Source organism: Cariama cristata, unplaced genomic scaffold, assembly GCF_000690535.1.
Source record: "Cariama cristata isolate BGI_N322 unplaced genomic scaffold, ASM69053v1 scaffold12574, whole genome shotgun sequence".
NCBI lineage: Eukaryota > Metazoa > Chordata > Aves > Cariamiformes > Cariamidae > Cariama > Cariama cristata.
This window is the reverse complement of record NW_009614717.1, coordinates 3,829-6,832: the sequence shown is the minus strand read 5'-3', so window position 1 is coordinate 6,832 and position 3,004 is coordinate 3,829. Positions and strand designations below refer to the sequence as shown.

The 3,004-nt window shown below is 56.8% G+C and overlaps 1 protein-coding gene across 1 annotated transcript in view; it reads left to right on the top strand.

Annotated features, from left to right (window-relative positions):
* ADAMTSL2 (ADAMTS-like 2) overlaps positions 1–3,004 on the top strand; it is a 25,782-nt gene that overhangs the window by 20,445 nt on the left and 2,333 nt on the right. The window contains exons 15-17 of the mRNA XM_009699536.1: positions 935–1,090; positions 2,317–2,487; positions 2,608–2,784. Coding sequence (XP_009697838.1) covers positions 935–1,090; positions 2,317–2,487; positions 2,608–2,784 — 504 coding nt within the window. The remainder of the gene's footprint in view (positions 1–934; positions 1,091–2,316; positions 2,488–2,607; positions 2,785–3,004) is intronic.

Below are 3,004 nucleotides of genomic sequence, written 5' to 3'. Positions count from 1 at the left end.
CAGGGGCTTTCGTCGTCGCTGTAGCCGATGGAGTGGCTGGTGCGTTCCCTGGTTGTTGCAGAATGTTTTGACTTTCCCAGCTGGGTCGAGAGGAGCTCCCTGCGCACGTGCTGGCGCGTTATTTTGACTGGCGTAGCAAACCGGAGTGGCTTATTTTACAGAAATCTGTGTTCTCCTCCAGCATGTGTCAGGGACAGATTGCTTGAGACAGTCCTGGAGTAGTTTGTTCTTAGCCGGCAGTGAAGCTAATCTCGTTTGGATCCCATCTGAAGTAGGATGCCAAGTTGGCTGGGGAAATAGGCATTTTAAAAAAAAAAAAAAAAAAAAGCACATTTCAGGGATCTGAGGATTAACATATCAGCACGGTGCGTCTGAGCGCTGTGCTGTTGACACTTTTCCCTGCTTTACGTTATGCATGGAGCAAATGTGTGTATGTGAGACTGTAGTAACTCAAATCCAGTTCTAAATAATGTCACTGGGCTGCACGGTGCCAAATTTATCCACAGCATAAAAATCTCATTTGTGCGGTTTGGGGAAAACATTCTTCAAAGAGGAAAGGAGCTGGCTGTTCCTGGGAAGGAGGTGAGGGAGATCTCACCTCGTCTCTAAATGACAGCTGAAATGTTTCATCTCTGATCAGGCATTTTTGGTGCCTCAGGTTTTTACCCTCTGGTATCTGGCATCACCCGGCGGAGAGCTTGCACAGGACCCAGGCAGGATACAGCCCTCCGCCTGACTGCTGTAGCTGTTGAGGCGTTTTGGGGAAGAGGGATGGCTCTGCTACAAATTATTTTACAGAAAGTCATCTATGCATTTTCAGTGTGTGTTTTTACAGTTTCATGTTAAAAATGTTTTAAAAAAAACCCCAGCAGCTCCCAGTTCCCATCGCGGCAGGAGCCCCTGCTCATGCCGTCCCCCCGTCCCTTCCCGGCAGTGCTCGGCCCGGTGCGGAGAGCGGAGCGTGGTGACACGGGACATCCGCTGCTCGGAGGACGAGAAGCTGTGCGATGCCAGCGCCCGGCCCCTGGCCGAGAAGAACTGCACGGGACCACCCTGCGACCGGCAGTGGACTGTCTCTGACTGGGGACCGGTGAGGCCCTGGGGTGGCTGGCCAAGTGGCCATCACGACCCCTTGCAGCTGGTCCCGCTTGCAGGATTGCTTGTGTTTCTGGTGCTGGGAGTTTTGAGGTTGGACTCATGCTCCCTGGCAGCTCCCAGCTCCGACAGACCCGCAGGCAGCCTGCGCCCAGAGCCAACCTCCAAAAAATTCGGCCACTTTGGCTCTCCTAGTCCTTGTGTCACCTCTGCCGGGACTTGCCCGCCAGTGCTGTCACCCTGATGGACCAACCCGGCTCTCATCACCGGGTTTGGTGATGTTTGTGAGCGCTGAGCCCTTCTCCTTGCTCAGGGCAGGGATCAGCCGCCGATGAGCTCTGGCACCGGGGGTGAGCCAGCGTCCCGGTGGGTCCCACGGCTTCCCGAGAGGTCCTCCCTGGGGCTCCTCCGTTATGGGGTACAGGAGGGGTTAAACCCCGAGAGACCTGGCTGAGGACCTTAGTGGGTGCCAAAATCCCCTTGTCTGCCTGCTGCGCTGTATACCTTGACAATGCTGATGCTCCATGCCCAGAAAATGAACCTTTTCCCTTTTTTTCTCTGTCTATTCCCCCTTTTTTTCTGTCTATTCCTTTTTTTTTTTTTTTCTTTCTTTCCTCTTTTCCCTTCTTCCCTTCCTGCACAATTGTGCTACAGAGACCCCCTCCATCCCAAGCTATTTTTACCCAGGTTTTGATACATTAGCATGGGCTAAAAATAAGTGGTTTCCATGGCAGCAGCGGCGCTGTGAAACACCGCACATCTCTGCAAGAGCAGCCACAGAAGAGCCGGGGAGCGCTCGCTGCCTCCATCCGTGCTCGGGGCAGCACCTGCCTGGCCCTTTGCAGTGGGAGGGGGGATATTTGACGCCACTTGCTTGATGCCCTTTTCCTTGACCTCTTTGAGCACCTTGGGGTTCCCTGCTCGCGGTGCTTCCCCTCCAACCTGGCCTGAGAGATGCTGAGTTTTGCTCAGCGCCAGCATGATGGAGCCATGGGGTATGTTGGCTGTGATGGGGCTGCCTGGGGAAGGATGCGCTGAGCATCCCTGCAGCTATTTTAAGCGGAGCCGCAATAATCCCTCCATGATTTGAAGAAGGTGGGGTTGGGGAGGCAGCTGAGCCCCATGGAAGCATCTCTGTCCCCATTGCGGGGATGGGGACGGGGATGGAGCCATGCTGCCTTCCCCACTGCTGACTGCCCACCGTGCCTGGTGCGGTTTCAGTGCAGCGGCGGCTGCGGGCAGGGCAGGATGATCCGGCACGTGTACTGCAAAACCAGCGACTGGCGGCTTGTGCCGGAGTCACAGTGCAACCTGGAGACGAAGCCACTGGCCATCCATCCCTGCGGGGACAAGAACTGCCCTTCGCACTGGCTGGCACAGGACTGGGAGCGGGTAAGTGCAGACCCCCTCGGGGCTGGGGGGTGCTTGGAGCAGGGGTTTGGTTTTGGGGGGCGACGGAGGAGGGATGGATGCCCCGGGTGGTCTCAGGCGGCCCTGCTCGTGTCCCCGCAGTGCAACACCACGTGCGGCCGGGGTGTGAAGAAGAGGATCGTGCTCTGCCTGGAGATCGTCAACGGCAAGATCAAGACCCGCAACCCCGCCGACTGCGACGTCGCCAAGAAGCCCGTGGAGGAGACGACGTGCTTCGAGCGGCCGTGCTTCAAGTGGTACACGACCCCTTGGTCGGAGGTGAGTGGGGAGGGAGCTGGAGGCAGCTCGGGGGATCTGTGGGTGGGAGATGGGGTTGAAAAATGCCCTTCCTTCAACACGCACTTGCCCTAAGTGTGTGGTGCCCCATCCCTTCATACCAAGGGTCACACAAAATACCCCAAGGAGATGGGTGAATGTTTGCAGGACACAATCCCCGAGGGAGCACCCTGGGGGGCCCTTTTGCTGCACTGGCAGCTCG